Source organism: Thermobia domestica, unplaced genomic scaffold, assembly GCF_964235325.1.
Source record: "Thermobia domestica unplaced genomic scaffold, izTheDome1.hap1.1 HAP1_SCAFFOLD_246, whole genome shotgun sequence".
NCBI lineage: Eukaryota > Metazoa > Arthropoda > Insecta > Zygentoma > Lepismatidae > Thermobia > Thermobia domestica.
Genome location: NW_027655965.1, coordinates 245,090 through 262,988, shown reverse-complemented (window position 1 = coordinate 262,988; position 17,899 = coordinate 245,090). Strand labels below are relative to the sequence as shown.

Genomic DNA, 17,899 nt, shown 5'->3' with positions numbered 1-17,899 from the left:
TGATATAGTCTTGCGGAGTCCAGGTTGGGAAAGGCTGCTCTAGAAGATACGTAAGTTACGTAAGTCAAGAAGAGGCGCAGCCATCGACGTTTATTTCAACTATTACAAGAGTAACAATGTAAGTGCATTTTCATATTAACCTTTCTGATAGTTTCAGATTCTTTGCCTCATATCTCAAGCACAGCCCTTTATACATGTTATAAGAGCAAGTAATGACATTAAAACCTATGTATCACCCAATTATCAGTTTTCTATTCTCTTCAATCCATGTTTGTCTCTATGTCTCGCAACATTCTGTGAGAAGATTTAGATAGACTGAGAACTTACAATCAAGGGTTCGATTCTCAGTTTACACCACAGTATTTAGGATTCTTCACAGAATGGCACATTAACGCTAGGCGTCCTGTTCTTTACTGAAAGGAATAGACCAATGTTACTCGATTTGACAACTTTAGATTTAGCTACCAGCAGAAAGCAAGAGGATTGTCACTCCACTGTATCACCCTTATCTATTGTCATTCGTAAAGCCATAACTCCTTTACTTGCTTATTACTTAAGCAAGCCAGAAAAAAATAGGACATGGAAAAATGAAAATACCAAAGTGATCGATAAAATTATTTATTATCGATTATTTTAGAAAACATTCATATATGTATTTGTATATATATATTTGTATAACATAAGTAGTAAATAACACATATTTACAATACTTAAATTTGTCATAAATATTGTTTATTATGAATAATAATAAGTTATTTGTCATTATATGTTTTTCATTAACATTCATAACTTTCAGTTCATTCACCTAGACTCCATATTTTTCATTAAAATTATTTTAAGAGGCCTCATTACGGCGAAATTCAAATACCGATAATTTTACAGTAATTATGTAATATCTTGAAATAGATAAAAGATAATCGAAAAGTGGAACATCAGCTCCCTAGACAATATTATTTTAGATGAGATACCGTTATCACGACTCACTTATCTGCCCACTTATCGATTTCCAGCCCTTTGGAAAATCGGCATTTATTTTCGCATTTCTAAATGGCTGCAAACGGAACGCTACTAGGTGACTCGTGATAACGTTACCTCATGCAAAATAATATTGTCTAGCGCGCTTTTGTTCCACATTTCGATTATCTTTTATCTATTTGAAGATATCACAAATTACTGTAAAAATAGCGGTATGTTAATTTCGCAGTTGAAAGACATCTTAATAAAACTACATATCTCATGTTTTCTTTCTTTTTTTAAAACTAAAACTATATAAATAATTTGTTTAAAATATTTTTACTTAAGAATATGATTGTAAAGACAGGTAGTTGAGCACCAAATTATTCGATTCGCCATTTCGGCAGTTCTAAAACATGTTTCGTTTCGTCTTCTTGCTATTTGCACCTTCTTTTTGCACACGAATCTTGGCAGTGTCAACAGGGTAAATAACATTTATACATACTCGTGCCACTAGAGTTCACACATGGGTGCTGCCTGTCACGTGATAGGATAACGACAATATGTTTTGCCATACATGTCCTCTTCTGGTATTATATCTTCCAATGGCGTCACGTTCGCCTTTTTCCACTCGTCTCTAACCTTAAAAGCAAGAAAATAAAAATTTTAATTTTCTATGATTTACATTCGGCATTAAAGATTGAAACTGTTTGTGATGTTATAGGATCGGTTCCCACCCGTCCGCCCAAACCGTTTCTTAAAATTCTCTCTTCACCTGTACATATTCAGTATTTACGATTCAGTATTGATTTCCCAGTACTAATACTGAAAATTGATATTCAAAATAGCAACATTAAAACGCTATATGATATAATTCTAGTCCTCGTTAGGCCTGTTAATATTATTAGTATATACAGGGTATTTGAAAATGAAATGAAAAATTCTTTGAGTTTTACGTCCCACTCTTATGCCGGCTAGGCTAAAGGAGACGGTAATGATGAAATAATGAATGAAATGCTGGAATGAAGAAAGTGGAATGAAACGGGAGACCCCCCAGAAAATCCACGCACACGGTGTTTGCCCACCACAAAGTTCACTTGGCGCGAGCTGGGATCGAAGTAGGGACCCCAAGCACCAGAGGTGAACGCTCTACCACTTAGACACCGCGGCCCCCAGGGTGTTTCAAAAACCACACCAACAACTTTTGGAAGGTGATTCCTGACATAAAGATAAGACAAAAAGTACAGACCAACCTGGGTGCCCAAATGCTTCCTTTTGGAGTTAAAGGCTACCGAAAACATGAAAAAATGAGTTTTAAAGGTCCATAGCTCCAAAACTATGGAACCTACCGCAGTCAGGTCAAGAATTCACTTAGGAACTAATATGTACACTATCCAAAAATCCATGTTTCAGAATCCTAAGGTGCTCACGCAACAATTTTTATAGACGGAGTTTGGCTACGGGCATATAATTTGAAGTACTCACCAACTACCTCTATAAAAATTGTTGCGGAAGTACCGCAGGATTCTGAAACTTGGGTATTTGGATAGGACACATACTAGTTCCTAAGTGAAGCTTTGACCGGACTAAGCATTTGTGTACCCAGGTTGGTCTATACTTTTTGACTTATTTTGGTGTCAAGAATCATCTCCCAAATGATGCCGGTGTTGTTTTGAAAGATCATACATAAAAGCACTAAGTCAATTTACCATAAGATCTACTGAACATAGAACTATTTGTTAAATAATTTGAATGATATCATTGCTATGATAGAATAATATAATTTAGGCACTTTGTAAAATCTATTTTGAGTACTGCGAAATTAAAGGGCATAAAATGAAATGAAATCTATCAGTTTTACGAGGCCCACGGCTATGTCATGTAGGACATGGTAATAATGAGGATAAATGCAATGGTGGAATGAAGAAAGTGGGAAGAAATGGGAGAGTCACAAGAAAACCCACGCACACGGTGTTTGTCTACCACAAAGCCCACTTGACGCGAGCTGGGATCGAACCAAGGACGCCATGCACCAGAAAGAGAGCATAAAGTATGTGAATTTTAAAATAGAAATCTTCATATAATAATATATGGTAACATTCTAGTATACAGTACAACAATAAATAACACAATATTTTTGTTACTATTTTATTGTAATTTTGTAACGATGGTAAAAGGTAAATGAACAATACCGTGGAATGCGAAAATTGGAATTGGCGAAACAATTACCAAACCCATAGACAGTGGTCGAATTGCAAATAAGTTAGAGCCACTATTCTCGTATTTACAGACTTGTTATAAAGAATTTCAATGAACTATTTCGACAAACTATAAGAGATAATTCCTCACACCAAAATAAGAAAAAAGTTAATCTAGAGTAGTGGGGGATATAACCCAAGGCTAGGCCAGTTATTTGAGTGACAAAAATAATTAAAGCTATTATTTATATATTTTTGAAACTTTATAATAAGCGTTGCCTTTTTCTTATTCTTTATTGAACACTTTTAGAATAATATTAATAGTGATGAGTAGAGATACTATTTTGTGGTAAATAAAAATTCGTAATTTCGTTAGAAAAATATGCGTAAAGCGGGTTAAAATCGGTAAACAAAAATTTAATATAAGAACAATATTTTCCTTGGCAGTTACAATTAGTTACCTTTTATTTCACCTTAATTTCCACTCATCAATCATATATTAAATAATATTTGAGTTTCTTTAAAATAACACTAGCTATTTTCATAGAATAAAAGTTTCATTTAAAGGGGAAAAAAAGCACACATAGAACATTAATAGAAAAAAATAACTTCAGTGTTCACAGTTTACTTATGCAAATAACACGTAAGCATTGTTTCAATGTTTTCTGTGTTTAATTTTTTCTTTTCTCGATAACACAAAACAACAACTTTTTGTGATTTTCGCTTTCATTGTGCTTCACACACGAATTGCGTCGCTTCCAGGCTAATACGGTATAATATTACAGAATTTCAGGGGCGAATCCACAGGGGGGGTGATCGCCCCCAGAAGAGGAAACTCACTTATTTTATATATAAATAAAACCCATAGCAGTATTTCAACCCATCGCTCCCGCCAGAAGTCTGTCCTGGATCCGCACAGCAAAATGTACACATAAATATTTTTTGACGTGCATCTAAAATGTAGTAACCATGATCTTTAATTCTTGTGCTCTATCGACACATGTGATTTTCGGCATTGTACCGGTTGCTTTGCCATTCAGTAGTACTGGAGGCAAATCTGGGACCACACTCGTTACAGCCAAGAAAGCATATAAACTGAGGGAGGGCTGGCGCCAGACATTCGGTAGTCTCATATTTCATTGTGATAGACAATTGACGAAGCAGTAGCCTTTACTCACGGACAAGTATGCAGAAGGGAGAAATAATAGTAATGAATAAATCATAAAAGCGTCGAAAAATTGTCACTTCTCGCATAAATTTCGTGAAATATCGAGACTTTTTGCGAATTTCGTTAATTCGACAGAATTTCGCGTTTAGTCGCGAGCGTTGTATGACCTAACAAACAGTAAATATATATATATATATATATTAGGTACACAACATTTCCATACAAAACTGATGCATTTCGCGTTTTCGCGTGCCACCAAAAAATCGTGTCTCTAGTGATGAGTTGTATGTTTATATTAACCATTTATTTTCTCCGACAATTATTAACTTGAATGATAATTAAAAAATTTTGCCATATAAAGCGCAATATCTTGCGACTAATCTGTTTTGCTACCGTAGCTGAGAACGTCTACAATCGTTAATTGTTAATTTGTATTTCATGTATAACTAATTGTAACTGGTGAAAGGTATGATTCATTTCTTTTTTATTTCTAGTTCCTGTTAACGAAGTTCATAAACAGATTTCAAATTATAATGATTTTCCTAATCTTATGGTATATCTATCATAGCTTGGAGTCTGGCTGCCCCTTTTTACCTTCTAGGTCCGCCCCTGATCTAGACCCATGGGGAAGATGCATAGTTTCATAGCTAGTGCTGTCCAAAAGCGTGGAGAAATATACATTATTACACGTATTATTGCAAACACGAGAAACTATGGAATGATAGTTCATATCATATTAAAAGAAACCACGCATGCACAATCTAAAAATGCATATTTCAGTAGGGGTGTGATGGGTGCGCAAGTGATCTCTTACAGGGCATAATTCCCTGTTTATACAGGTATAACACGTCCGTCTCTAAAGGGTTAAAATTGTTAACCCTTACGGTACTAAATGCTTTACAATCAACTAAGATATTATAACTTCAAAATGTAAATTTTGTATTGTTAAGATTTATAAAAATTCCCATTAGAGCGCACTCAGAAAGGTAAGACGCTATTGCAAATGTTAGGAACAATTAAAACGCCCTTCAACTGTGTACAAAATCTGGCTTATCCGAAGATCCTTTTAAGAGATCGAGTTCAACCATAGCAATATTATTATCATACAGTATACCATTATACATGGTGGCCGAAAAGTAGGTATAGAGTAGCCAGTGGCGTATTTAAGGGGAGGGGGCTTCCGGGCTTAAGATCCCCCCGAATTTTTGTTTACTATATTAAAGTAAATGAAATATCTTCCAGAATTTTTACATTGCAGGACTAAAGTTAGCAAAGCTCCCCCCGAAACAAAATCGTAAATACGCCATTGACAGTAGCATATGGATCGGTCAATGGCATTTTCTGTAATTTTCTTATTGTTATCCATACAGATTTGAACTTGTTTAGTTTATTATTTATTTTTAATTTCTTTTCATTCTTTCGTTTAAATAGGAATAAACTGAATCAAATAAACTCATTATCTTAGTAAACTAAAATGTCATACTTGATCAATACAGGGCTGTATACCTACTTTTGGGCCACTCTATATGTATATAAAGTGAGCGCATTCCGTTTCCTAGAGATTATAACAAACTTTCTCCACTCTGCGCAAGTCTGTTCAGATCATACCAAGGAAAAGAAGCAAAAATGATGTATAATAAAAAAAAAATTACATCTGTATTATACGTAGAGATGCAAGGGCTCGGAAAAAAACCGGCTTTTTTGGAAAAAAACTCGGTTTTTTCTGCTTTGCTTTTTTGCTTCGGAAATTTTGGGTTTTTTTTTCAAAATACTGCTTTAATTTGATAAAACAGACTTTGTATCGCTTCTCTATAACACAAAAAATCATTTAATTAGTGGTTGATGCTGATAATAATATAAAACATCGAAAATAAACTATGAATTTCGAAAAAATATTTCAAACAATTTTTCTTCAACATATTTACATTATGAATTCCACAGGATTAACCAATGTATATAATAAGAATTTTTTTAACCTCCTATATACAAAAGTAAGCAGAGTTGGCAAGAACCGTGGTTGTTTTTGAAAATGCCAAAAACCCGTTTTTTGGGGGATGTTTAAACCAGGCTTTTTTGGTTTAAACCAGGCTTTTTTGACTTAGATTTTTTGCTTTATGTATTTATATTACATATTCACAGAAATAGCCTAAGTTTGTTTCGCCTTGATGTTATTATGCAACAGCGGGGTTATGCCGGAAGAACTCCCATAAGCTTAAAGAAGTGCGGTCAGTAAATTTCTAAAGTTGAGAATCTCCCGCCCTAGCCATAAGCTACGTAGGCAATCGATAAATTTTGCCAATTTCTATCAATATATTTAAGCAATATTGGCTTCTTTATAAAACAACACGCATTTAGGCATGTAGAAATATACAATTTGGTTTGTTTCGTATATTTAGGCTTAACATCCTTACGAAATACCGAGGTTATCAAGGAGAAGACTTTCGCTTAAACTGACATCCGAACCGCTACTTGGGTTACGCATGAAAGAAGGATTGTGATTCGACCGAGAATTGAACATGGGACACCTTGATTAAAAGGTGAAAGGGAAATAAAACTATTGCAGGTAGTTTGATATCTGGAAACGTTACCATGAAGTTCACACGATTCGCATTTTTTATTCTTTTTATTTTTGTGGTTTTAAACCAGTTATTAAAAAAAAAGTTGGTGTAAATCAGCCAACCCTAAAAGTAAACACTTCTTTTTGAAGAATACACAAATAACTAGCAAAATAGTATGTAGTATTTTTACTCCAAAATATTCCATACCCTCTTTTTGAAACAAAATAAAATTAAAATAAAACATAAGAGAAATACTTAGATTTATATGATACACTTAAAGGCTGCACATCTAGAGCTTTTGGTTCTGTATATTCTTGAAATTCTACAGTTAAGTTTTATAGAACCACCATCACAGTTTACCCAATGCTCAAGTTTTCTGAATTTTTAACAAGAGGGATTCAACATATCATTACGGAACTCCCCCCCCCCCAAAAAAAAACTACGGAATATATTTAAGTTAAGCTAAATACAACTGCACAACAAACATGACTGAGTGATTAGCTTTTGCGCTTCTATCGGGAAGTCCGGGATTCAACCAGCATTCGACCATTCTGACAAAGCTTTTCTTCATTCCATCTGTGAATGTAGAAATAGTGCGTGTACTGTGAGTTGGGCGACTTCCTTTTTTATTGTTTTTAAATCGTTATTATTACTAATTACCAGCAGTGACGGTTTTGCGAATATTAGGGGGGCGGTCTTTCGGACTGAAGCCCGTTCCCCAAAGTTACGGAATGTCTGCAACAAACGAAATATCTATTATTTATGCCTTTACTCATAAACTTTAAGCTCCCGTCAAATAAAAATTACGAATGTTTAAAAAAACTAAACATTAGTAAGAAACCCTTCCCAAAATACTTTTCTAAATCCGCCACTGATTCTCAGTATAAAATGATTTTTAAAGTTGTATCAGAAAGATTATTGCTAAACATATAAACGAAACGAAATATTAGTTATGCCTGTACTCATAAACTTCAAGCACTTCCCAAATAAAATTAGGACTTTTTAGGAAACGAAACAATCAGAAAAAAAAACCTCCTAAAGTACTTTTCTAAATCCGCTACTGATTATTTGTATAAATTGGTATTCAAGGTTGTGTCCGGAAAATTATTGCTAAATCACTTCACAGCTACAGTATAACAGAAATGTGGAAGTACGGTTTGACGGATATATTGAAAAACGTACGCTTTGACGGATAAATAGAAAAACGGGCAAGTTTAACTTTTGCGCTAGAAGCTAGAGTACTAAAATCTCTTAGAAATGAAACACGAATGACAAACTAGAGAAGAAAAAAGATGTCGATAACTCAAAAGTTAAAATAAAGTTAAATAGCCTCTAAAATTACCCTCAAATATTACATTCTTCATGTTAGCTTTAATTCGTAAAACATGTGCTCCATCCATCTTGATGGTGAATTTCAGAGCGAAATATCACATTCAGGTCATGGAATTTTTATCTAACTATAGAATATACTATAAGAAAGCTATTTAGATAGAAAAATCATGAAGTTGAAAAAAGCCAAAATTTCCAAAATTCTCGTTTTTTTCCCAAAAAAGCCGGCTTTTTATGTGAAAAAAACCATCGATTCAAAAAAGCCGGCTTTTTTGCATCTCTAATTATACGACATCAGTTTTATTGTTGAATAGGCGTTTGTAAAGAACACTGAGAAATCAAAGGTAAGAGAGCAATTCGAAAAGAAAAAAAAAACTCCACTTGCGCATGTGCCAGAAATGGCTGAGAAGAGCGCCTTCAGTCCTGTGGCACTGTGTGCAGTAGTTCAGTAGACCTAGGGTAAGGGTATGTTGATCTGTGCAGTAGACAGTGTGCAGGGAAGGAAATGGTTATGGTGCAGTTTATACGTCTGCTATAATAATCGAAAATGAACGCTCCAATAGAAAAACCCGCCAAATGTGAAATGTGTTCGGTAATACGATTTAACTGCGAAAAAACTTTCGGCAGCTGCGATTCATCGCGAACTGTGGTGTTTACGGACTAAACGGATGAGTGAAGATATCGTACGTGAATGGTGTTACATGTTTCAAGATGGACTACTGCGTGCACGATGTGGCAAGAAGCGGGCACCCATTTGTAGTCAGTAATGAACTCGTGCAGGAAATGAACTCGGCTGGAGTGTTTCAGGCACTTGAAGCAGTGACTTGTGTCGCACCACTTGGACAATGACAATCCACTTCACAATGCTGTTACCGGGCAGTTTCATTCCCACGCGGGAGATTGTTTTGCAGAAGGAATTACAAACAAGTGCCTCAATTTGAACGGTAAATATGTTGAAAAGTAATGTAATATTGTAATAAATATTCCATATCTCCGAGCCCATGTCATTCATAACAAAACGACGATTTTTTTCCAGAATTGCCCTAGTATTTATTTTGTTTTAATCTTACTTTGCACTACCATCATACAAACTTCAAGCATTCACCTTTATGCAAACTTCAACTCTCACGTTTCCTTATTTATCACCTTCGCAAACCTCAACTTCTCATTTTCATCTTAATTCATCTCATCTGATTTGTCAGGTCAACTATAGTCCTTCAACTAATCTTGATCATTCGAAAATTTCTTCCTTTCATTTCCACGTAAACTTTTGTCATCTCATTCTTATGCAAACTTATACAGCCTCATCTATAATCATCCTCGTACTAACATCCTCGTCTCTATCTATTCTTCTCCCAAATTCCTATTCTTCATATCACTTTACCATTACGCAAATTATAACCTCTCACCCACATTTTACTTGACTTTGTCCCTCAAACAAATGGCTGGTTATACATTTCACCTCTCTTGTGAATATAGAAACATGATAATAACCTTAAACAACTTACACAGAGTATAACTGTCTAAGGATTAGTTATTTTTACCTTTTCAACTTCCCTGAAGACACGAAGCAAGTTTTTCCCTGCTAATTTCTTAATGTCATCTTCTGACCATTTTTCTTCTAGGAGCAATTCTGCTAATAAGTAAGGGTATCTGGATACATCTTCTAATCCGTTTGGTGTGCTGTCGAAATAAAATAAAAAAATAGATAATATGCAATTATTTCTTTACATATATATGAGTTCCGCTTCCACATAAATAAACATAACATGAAGATACGAAGTATTAATTTTATGTTTTCATATTATATTTATTGTTTTGTATTTATTAGTTTTATGTTTTTTTTTTGACAAGGGAATAAAGTCTAAAGTTACGAGGTGCGTCCAGAAAGTTATGTACCTAGACAGGAAGGAATGCAGATAGGCTCACCTAGTCATTACTGCTTTTCGGTGTAGTCCTCATGGAGGTCTATGTACCGCGGCCACTTTGTGGGCAGTGAAGAAATCCCAGAGAAAAAATAGTCTTTGTCATAGCCTGCAAATAACCGAGAAACAATTTGTTCGAGTTCTTTATCCGACGAACAATGTTGTCCCCGCATTTGTTTCTTCAAGTTGCGGAAGAGGAAATAGTCACTAGGGGTCATGTCCGGACTGTAAGGAAGATGATTCAACACTTGGAAATCACAGTCAGCAATGGCAGCCTGATCCTTCTGCGGCGTAATACAAATCCTCTTCTCTCGGCCATTGCGTTGCTCCGATTGACTTCAATTTGCGCAGCGGGGTTCCTCACAGTGGCCTTGGTGTGCGTGTTAGGCGTGATTTATTCTCTGCTCCTCCTTTTCTGTCTAGGTAAATAACTTATTGGATGCCCCTCGTATCTTTATGAACCAGAAAGAGTGAAAAAGAGGATAAGAAATATGTGCAAACGTATTTGAAGAGACATATGTAGAAAAGTTATAGAATATTGTTGTCTTTCTCATGAATATGCTAAAATAAATAAGTGATATATATAGTGTTTAAATTATAGTGATTCTGATTGGAGATTAAAGGAACGTAGTGTCAAGAGGGTCCTTAGCCTATCGTACACAGGTATTACAGCTACTAAGTATGTTAAGTAAAGAAATTATGAAGGATTTACCATATATTGATGTCATTATCAACTTAGGCTGATATCGATCCACTGTTTTAAACCTTGCTTTTTGGTGTATCTCTTTGTATGATGCAATAATCTATTCACCATATATAGAGTGTTTCAAAGCAACATCGACAACGTTTGGAAGATGATTCCTAACACCAAGGTAAGGCAAAAAGTATAGACCAACATGGGTGCAGAAAAAATGTCATTTCGGAGTTATAGGCTGCCGAAAACATGAAAAAATTAACTTTATAGGTTCATAGCTCCAATACTATGGGACCTACCGTAGTCTGGTCAAGACTTCAATTAGGAACTGGTATATGCCCTATTCTAATATTCATATTTCAGAATCCTGCGGTAATTTCGCAAGAATTTTTATTGAGGTAGTTCGTGAGTACTTCAAATTATATCCCGGTAGACAAACTAGCTTCATAAAAATTGTTGTGTGAGTATCTTAGTATTCAGCTACATGTATTTTTGCATAGCGCACATATTAGTTCCTCAGTGAAGTCTTGATCCGACTATGGTGGGTCCCATAATATTGGAGATGGGCATTTAAAGTTCATTTTTCATGTTTTCGGCAGCCTATAACTCCAAAAGGAAGCATGAGTGCACCCAGGTAGATCTATATTTTTTGTCTTATCTTGGTGTAAGGAATCACCTCCCAAACGATGTCGGTGTTGTTTCGAAACATCCTGCGCAATGACTTTTTACACTATTTGGCAGGTGGTTTCTAGAACCAGAAAAGATGTTAATTATTACCATTAAATCTTTTAGGAAAAGCAGTTAAATTAATAAGAAACCACCTCAATGTTACAGATCGTCTGACAGTCGACTATGCATGAACTGCTTTGTAAAGTCAGTCGTCTGAAAGAAGACTGTGCATAAGACAGTTGAAAACCACAGAGCATGTTACAGAATGACACATAACTTTGGAATCGTGGGGGCACGGTTTGTTTAAAGGTAGAGCGGTTTTCTCTGGTACGTGGGGTCCCTGGGTCGATCTCCGGCCAAGTAAGTTTGTGGTGGACAACATCGTGCACATGTGCTTTTTGGGGTTTTCCCGTTTCCTCCATTTTATCATTCCACCAATTCTTCCATCATCATTCTCTTGTTTTAACCATAGCTTCCTTTAGCCTAAAGGGCATAATCGTGGGACATTTAATCCAAAGTTTTCATTTCATAACTTTGTTACCATTGTATTAATTTTGAAGGAAAATTCAAAAACAAGTAGCTACGAGTACTACACCTTTCCAATGAGATAAACAAATGTTGGTTGTTATACACCAAACAAAGTCATTCATCTTTCTGCACTACGTTTTGCTTTATCCAATAGTATTCAATTAATTAATTTCGAGATGAAGGTAATTCCTAAACATGATTTTCCAACTAATTACCCTTAATTACCAATTATTTCTCCTCTAAATTACAAGTTGACTTAACACCTTAGAGATAAAACACGAGAGAGAGAGCCTGATAGTAACTTTTAGATGGATTTCTGCTTGATTGTGGCTTTAATAAGAGGGTCAGCATTAAGGCTAATTGGCCCATTAATTTTCCTTACTTTAATATTCCTTTTCATCACCATAGATGTTCAACCATAATTACCGTGTCTAGGGGAGAAGAAGAGGATTTAGTGTATCACCAACTAAGCGCCTTTCAATTGTATATCCATATTGTAAAAGAAAAAGTCAATTCTGTCTTTTTTACCCGTTTCTTTGTTAATTGATATGAAGAAACTAAGAAAGCATTATCCATACTGGAAAGGGAAAATTAATTGTCTTTTCTGCCATTTTTTTGATTAACATGAGGAGACTGAGAAAGCATTATCGATATTGGAAAAGAAAAATCAAATCAGTCTTTTCTGACAGTTTTTTATTGATTAACATGAGGAGACTAAGAAAGCATTATCCATATTGGAAAAGAAAAATCAATTCTGTCTTTTTTGCCAGTTTCTTTGTTGATTAACATGAGGAGAATAAGAAAGCATTATCTATGTTGGAAAAGAAAAATAAATTCTGTCTTTTCTGCCAGTTTTCTGTTGATTGACATGATGAGACTAGGAAAGCATTACCCATACTGGAAAAGAAAAATCAATTCTGTCTTTTCTGGTAGTTTTTTGTTGATTAACATGAGGAGAATAAGAAAGCATTATTCATACTAGTAAAGAAAAATCAATTCTATCTTTTCTGTCAGTTTTTTATTGATTAACATGAGGAGAATAAGAAAGCATTATCCATACTGGAAAAGAAAAATCAATTCTATCTTTTCTGACAGTTTTTTGTTGATTAACATGAGGAGAATAAGAAAGCATTATCCATACTGGAAAAGAAAAATCAATTCTGTTTTTTCTGGTAGTTTTTTGTTGTTTAACATGAGGAGACTAAGAAAGCGTTATCCATGTTGGAAAAGAAAAATAAATTCTGTCTTTTTGCCAGTTTCTTTGTTGATTGACATGAGGAGACTAGGAAAGCATTATCCATACTGCAAAAGAAAAATCAGTTCTGTCTTTTCTGTCAGTTTCTTTGTTAACTGACATGAGGAAACTAACAGAAAGCAGTATTTCTCTCTTAATGTTAGTGCACTCATTTTTGCTGTAAAGAGTTTCTCGATCCATCTCAGGAAATCTTAAAGATGAAAGAAATCCTGAGTGAGTGACCGACTGATCAGTACCCAGGCTAAATCACTTAAGTAGGAACTTGCAATTTGGACAATATGCAAACTTTGTGCGGTAGTGTACAGTGGGTTACAAACTTTCGGGAAAAAACTTGCGGCGTGAAGAAGGGTCCTTCAAGAAAACGACATACAGTTCAAACTTCAGAGAATATTGAGGAGACCTTTAAGAAAATAACCCATAGTTCAAACTCCAAAGAATATTGAGGGAATCATCTTTAAAAAATATTACTTTAGAAAGGTACAGATAGTAGGTTTTCTAATTGTTATAAAGAAAACACAGGGTTATAGTTCAACTGAGAAAAATAAAGATCATACATGAAAGTAATCAATCTAGTTGCAATTTCAACTTGAAAATTCTCAAGATTTTCTGCCGGACGAAAATGATATATTAATATTGTGGATTCACTCAGATTTACTTAATACCTATTGTAAGGTTCCACGTTTTTCAATACCACTTGGTAGTTGTCAGACGACAGCCATGAAGAAGACATCATCCACCATCGCCAACGATCGGCAAGTGACGAAGATCAACGGAGTCAGCCGATGTTTCAGGATAAAAGAAGACAGCACACGACAGAATGCATCACACTGAGATACGATAGTGAAATAAGTGAGATGTGCGTTTTTTCGCTCTCGTGTTCCGAGTGAGAATTTGTGGAAATAAAGACAATTTTTCCCCAAATTTCTTATAAACACTTTCATAAACACTCCAAGATTTGTTGTGATTTGATTTCAGTGCTGTGCAAGTGATAAATTCAGTGAAAAGTGCTGTGTTTTAGCTAGCATTTGTAGAGTAGTGTGTGCACGTGCATGTTTTGGTCAAACAAAGCACTGCACCCACACTTCCCGCACAAGCGACTGTCAAAAAGTAGTCGTTCAGGAGCGCGGACCCGAAGGAAAGCACCCTATCGGGATTGGCCAGTTTCACTTCGAGATCTCGCTTCTGATTGGCTGTTTTAAACAGGCTCCCTGCCAGCCCTTAAAAAGGAGAACTCAGGCGCTTCACGTTCAGTCCGCCACGCTGTGTGGAGGAAGCAACACGTTCGGCCACTCCCCATAGCAAATACATTATATCAATAAACTCTAGTGCAAGTGAATAGAACGATACACTCCCATATATGAATAAACTGATATCCCAACAGGAACAATTTCACGAGAAATAAGCAAAAACACAGTGAAAGGCAAAAAGAAAAATAGGCCGGCCGGAGCACGCCCAAAAAGCTCACGGCACCCACGGGCACTCCCCCCTCCCATAATAAGAGACAGTGCTATCAAGACCCTGCGGTCCTTTCAAGGGCCACCGGAACTGTAGTGCTTGAGTAGGATTTCCATTCAGTGATTCCAGCCATGAACGAAGGGAACACCCAAGCCCCCGTGCCACGTAAGGGCAGACCAACGACCAGCAAGGGGCCCCGCCCCAGGAAAGCCCCCCCCAGCAATATTAACACCGTCACTAAGCAGCTCCAGGGACTCAAATTCACCGCCCTGGGCACAGTCCGTAAGCGAAGAGTAACCATCACCAAGGCCAAGAAACCAACGAAAACCCCACAGGAGCCCCCCCCCGATGACCCCACCGCAGGAGACAGCGCCCGATACCCAATCACCACAACAATTTCCCCCTTTACAACAAAGAGAGGAGGAAACTCCATTCCAGTCAGAACCAGGAGTCTCAACTGAAGTACCGCCGCCCCCCCAAGGCCCACAGAAGAAACTACCACTTCAGACGATGGATTCCTGCAGCCCCCCCGAAAATCACTGAAAAGAGCACCGACTGGACCAGTGAGCTCCCTAGTGGAATTCAGGACCGAGTGTAGGAACCGATTTTCCCCCCTAACACCAGACCAGCAAAGCACAACCCCCCCCAGGATCAACCATCAACCTCAAATGAAGTGGACATGGAAGAAGGAAGTGAAGAACACAGTGCCACCATACCCCTCAGAGCCCGACAAGTTCCCCCCATATTCATATATGGAGTGGAAAAACAGAACACTTTAATGAAGACACTCGCAGCCCCCCACAAAGTGTGGTTTAACAAAGACTTTATTAAACTTCACTGCAATTCAATGAGCGACCACGCAAAAGTAGAGGCGTTCTGCAAACAGCAGAGCTACCCCTACTCAACAGAGCTCCCCAAAACTTCCCGCCCACTGAAAGTGGTAGTGAGGAAACTACCCATTGACACAGATCCGGAGGATGTCAAAACTGCACTGGAAGCACTGGGACACTCCGTCCTCACAGTTCACCAGATGAGAGGCAGACCGGATGCGCAGGGCACCAGACCCCTATTCCCCCTGTTTCTCGTCTCGCTAGAAAAGAAGCAAGTGAAACCTAGCATCTACGAGCTCACCCGCCTACTTTGGTACAGAGTAGTGGTAGAGCCGTACAAAGGGAACGACCTGCTGCAGTGCCACCGCTGCCAACGCGTTGGCCACTCACAACAGACGTGCCATGCAATACCACGATGCGTGAAGTGTGGGGAAAAGCACTCTACACAGGAGTGTCCCAAGAAGACCAGAGACGCCCCAGCAAAGTGTGTAAACTGCAGTGGCGCCCACCCTGCAAATTATCAGGGATGCCCGTACCTCCAGGCGGAGAAGAAGAAGAGGACAGGCAAGAACCAGCAAATCACCCCTCCACCACCCAAACAAGACAACTCTGCCCCACGACAAGAAGAACCAAGACAAGACAAGACAACCCAGAAGACACCTCCAAAAAACCCAGAAACACCACCATCGCCAACGCCCACAGCGACACCCTCAACATCTTCCACAGCGACATCACAAGCCACCACGTCACAGCCTGACCCGCCCGAGAAACCAGGGCCCAGCAGACAGACAGCACAGAATTCAACGGAATCACAGTCATCCGAAGACGCCACAGCAGAGGACCCCAGCCTGGCGTCATCACTCAAGGAGATCCTCAGCCTACTGACGGGGCTGAACGTCAAGAACTTCTTGAAGAACCTGAAGGAAGGACTGAAGAAGATCGCCGCAGCCAAAGATCCCATAACAAAATTGACGACACTCCTGGACGTAGCTGCAACACTCCTTGATGATGGCGCACAGTAACTCCCATATCCACCGATCCTTACGGGTGGCCTGCTGGAATGCTGAAGGCATTCAGAAACAAAAAGAAGAGTTCAAGGACTTCCTGGAGCGAGAGAACATCGACGTGGTACTGCTCTCGGAGACACACCTGAAGCCCCACCTCTCCCTCCGAGTCAGGAACTACACCACATACAGGGATGACCGTCAGGGAAGGAAAGGCGGCACAGCAATTCTACTCAAACGGCAGATCGCACACGACCGTCTCCAACTCCCTGTACTACAGTCCCTGGAAACAACTGGCGTCACGTTGCATTCTCCAGATGGGCCACTACATATAGTCTCTGTTTACCGGGCACCTGGGAACAAACTCCACCCTCCGGATCTCATTGCTCTAAGAAGACTGGGACACAGGGTTCTGCTGGCAGGCGATTTCAACTGCAAACACCCGGCGTGGCATTCCAGAGTATCGAATGCAAACGGCAGAGCACTCCACCACGCTCTACGGCAGATAGATCTGATCCCGGCAGCACCAAGGGAACCCACCCATTTCCCAAGGAACGGGGGACTACCAGATGTGCTGGACATCACCCTGTCAGCCAACACAGCGATACTGGATGGCCCAGGTGTACTACATGACCTCCAGTCGGACCACATACCAGTGCTGTTCACTATAGCACTTAGACACCATGTTCCGGCGAACAGCTTACCCAAGCAAGCCACCACCGACTGGAATGAGTACACTCGCCTGCTAGCAGAGATGATCAACACCCGGCTTCCAGTGAGCACTTCAGAGGAGATCGACGATGCAGTCCAACACCTCACCACGGCCATCAGATCAGCCTATCGGCTGGCAACCACAGTTCAACAACAGGAGCAACAACAACAACCTGAAGACCTCCGAACGGCGGCCCTGATCTCCCTCAAAAGGTGGACCAGGCGCCAATGGCAGAAGACAAGGCACCCTCAGCTCAAAGTACTCTGGAATTCACTGGTGAAACGGGTGAAGAACCGGCTCCGGAGACAAATGTACTCAGCGTGGAACGAAAGACTGCAAGCCATAGACGCCCCATCCAGGGAGTTCTGGAAACTCCTCCGCGCCATAGCAAGACCCCCAGGCCCACCTCGTACACAACCCGTACGAGGGCAGCAGGGATTAGTGTATTCACCAAGAGAAATTGCATCAGTGTTTGCAGACCATCTCCAGGGGACCTTCCAGGAGAACAACACCCCTCCAGACGCCACCACGGAAGAAGCAGTGCAGGCCAGCCTGCGGGACATCCAGCAGGACTACCATCTCCCGGCGACAGACCTGGCTACTTCGAGGGAAATCACCAG

At 38.7% G+C, this 17,899-nt stretch overlaps 1 protein-coding gene across 1 annotated transcript in view; it reads right to left on the bottom strand.

The window, feature by feature from the left end:
• Nucleotides 1-721: 721 nt before the first annotated feature.
• LOC145676621 (dipeptidase 1-like) overlaps nt 722-17,899 on the bottom strand; it is a gene marked incomplete at its 5' end in the record, with an annotated part of 261,116 nt that continues 243,938 nt past the window's right edge. Inside the window, 2 exons of the mRNA XM_081747455.1 lie at nt 722-1,596; nt 9,752-9,890. Of these exons, the coding sequence (XP_081603581.1) occupies nt 1,495-1,596; nt 9,752-9,890 (241 nt within the window). The remainder of the gene's footprint in view (nt 1,597-9,751; nt 9,891-17,899) is intronic.